The 2,263-nt window shown below is 37.2% G+C and overlaps 1 protein-coding gene across 2 annotated transcripts in view; it reads left to right on the top strand.

Annotated features, from left to right (window-relative positions):
• The window catches only part of LOC108301929 (zinc finger protein 724), a 36,967-nt gene that overhangs the window by 17,617 nt on the left and 17,087 nt on the right, over positions 1-2,263 (top strand). For both annotated transcript variants that reach the window (XM_017525300.2, XM_037737413.1), the window contains exon 3: positions 940-1,035. In XM_017525300.2, the coding sequence (XP_017380789.1) occupies positions 940-1,035 (96 nt within the window). The remainder of the gene's footprint in view (positions 1-939; positions 1,036-2,263) is intronic.

The following is a 2,263-nucleotide window of genomic DNA, read 5'->3' as shown; positions in this document are numbered from 1 at the left end:
CAATGGCGCGATCTCGGCTCACCGCAACTTCCGCCTCCCGGATTCAGGCAATTCTCCTGCCTCAGCCTCCTAAGTAGCTGGGATTACAGGCACGCGTCACCATGCCCAGCCAATTTTTTGCATTTTTAGTAGAGACGGGGTTTCACCGTGTTGACCAGGATGGTCTCGATCTCTTGACCTCGTGATCCACCCGCCTCGGCCTCCCAAAATGCTGGGATTACAGGCTTGAGCCACCGCGCCCGGCCAGATTTCTATTTTAAAGAAAATCATCGGGGCCAAATGTGGTGGTTAATGCCTGTAATCCTGGCACTTTGGGAGGCCTTGGTGGGTGGATCACCTGAGGTCAGGAGTTCAAGACCAGCTTCGTCAACATGGTGAAACCCCGTCTCTACTAAAAATACAAAAATTAGCAAGGCATGGTGGCACATACCTGTAGTCTTAGCTCTTGGGAGGCTGAGGCAGGAGAATCACTTAACTCTAGAGGTGGAGTTTGCAGTGAGTTGAGATGGCACCACTTCCAGCCTGGGTGACAGAGCAAGACTCCATCTCAAAAAAAAAAAAAGAAGAAAAGAAAGAAAATCTTGGGAATTTGTCAGTGTAGGAAAAAAAAAATTTCAAGACGTTTCATCTTGATCTGAACTTTTTACATCCCTGATCTGTATCCTTTACTCTAAATTAACGTTAATTCCAGAAATTTAGTGGCATAAAATTTTGTTTTCTGTACTTTTTGTCATCACCAGTTTTTGATTGAGTAGTACTAAGTTTAGTAAAATTAGGAACCTACAAATTTAAAACATTTTCTAAATATTTAGAAATATTTCTGTTTTAAATTGGCATTTTATAATTAATTTACTGGAATATTATATTACATCCTCTTTACTGAGCACATTATTTGGAGAATATGAGCAACATTCATGGTACTTATTTTTAATGAAACAGGTATTGCTGTTTCTAAGCCAGACCTGATCACCTGTCTGGAGCAAGGCAAAGAGCCCTGGAATATGAAGAGACAGGAGATGGTGGCCAAACTCCCAGGTAGGTGAGAGTGAATGCAACAGACGACGCAGATGAGAGGTCCAAATGTCAAGGAGAAAGTCAGTTTTTGAAATATGATTTGTGAGCTGTGCTCCAAGGTAGATAGTTTCTGAGAAGCCTGAGGTTTATAAGTTTGCGATGAGAGCCAAAATCCCCTTTATGGCATATACAAGACTGCAAGATCTGCTTTTTTAATGTTTGGGTGGACACATAAATGTCTGTAATTTTTTTTTTTTTTTTTTTTTTAGGATGGGGTTTCACCATATTGATCAGGCTGGTCTCGAACCCCTGACCTTAGGTGATCCGCCCACCTCAGCCTCCCAAAGTGCTGGGATTACAGGCGTGAGCCACTGTGCCCGGCTATGTCTGTGGAATTTTAAGAAACTCTATGTTAAACTATTTTTTAAGTTTTCTTTCTGCATCATGTCTGAAATATGTGAGTAGTAGTTTCTGTTTCATTGTTTCTTTAATTCATTTTTTTCTGCAAGTTCCCTCCTGTTTTTATTACTATAAAAACTATTACTATTTTATTTATTTATTTATTTTTATTTTATTTTTTTAAACTATTACTATTTTATTATTATTATGTCTTCACAGTAACTACTGTGGTATTTTGAAAAGGTATGGAATTTTGATAAGGAGTTTATTGAATGTGTAAATCACTTTGGATAATATGGCACTTTAACAATCTTCTTTCAACCCATACACACAAAATATTTTAAAATTTGTGTTTTTTCTAATTTCTTCCATTTATATCTTGTATCATGTATTATAAAGGTTTTTTAGATCCTTGCTTAAATTTGTTCTAAGAAATGTATTTTAATGCTATTGTTAATAAGATTGTTTTCCTCCTTTATTTTATCAGATAGTTTAAGTGTATGGAACCATATCTTATAAATGTATGTTAATTTAATATTTTGCTAATTTACTGAGTATATTCATTAGTTTAGACATGTTTAAATGTACTGTGTATGATTTTTTTTTAATATATGAGATTATATGATCTACCAACAGCAACTTTTTACTTATTTGTCTTCAATGTTAATGGCTTTTTAGAAATTATTTTGACTAATTCTTTGCCACATACTTTTAGTGCTATGTTAAAATAGAAGCATTGGCCGGGCGCGGTGGCTCAAGCCTGTAATCCCAGCACTTTGGGAGGCCGAGGCGGGTGGATCACGAGGTCAAGAGATCGAGACCATCCTGGTCAACATGGTGAAACCCCATC

The sequence above is a fragment of the Cebus imitator genome, unplaced genomic scaffold, assembly GCF_001604975.1.
Source record: "Cebus imitator isolate Cc_AM_T3 unplaced genomic scaffold, Cebus_imitator-1.0 Scaffold38, whole genome shotgun sequence".
Taxonomy (NCBI): domain Eukaryota; kingdom Metazoa; phylum Chordata; class Mammalia; order Primates; family Cebidae; genus Cebus; species Cebus imitator.
The sequence above is the reverse complement of the archived record's forward strand: the minus strand, read 5'-3'. Positions and strand labels throughout refer to the sequence as shown.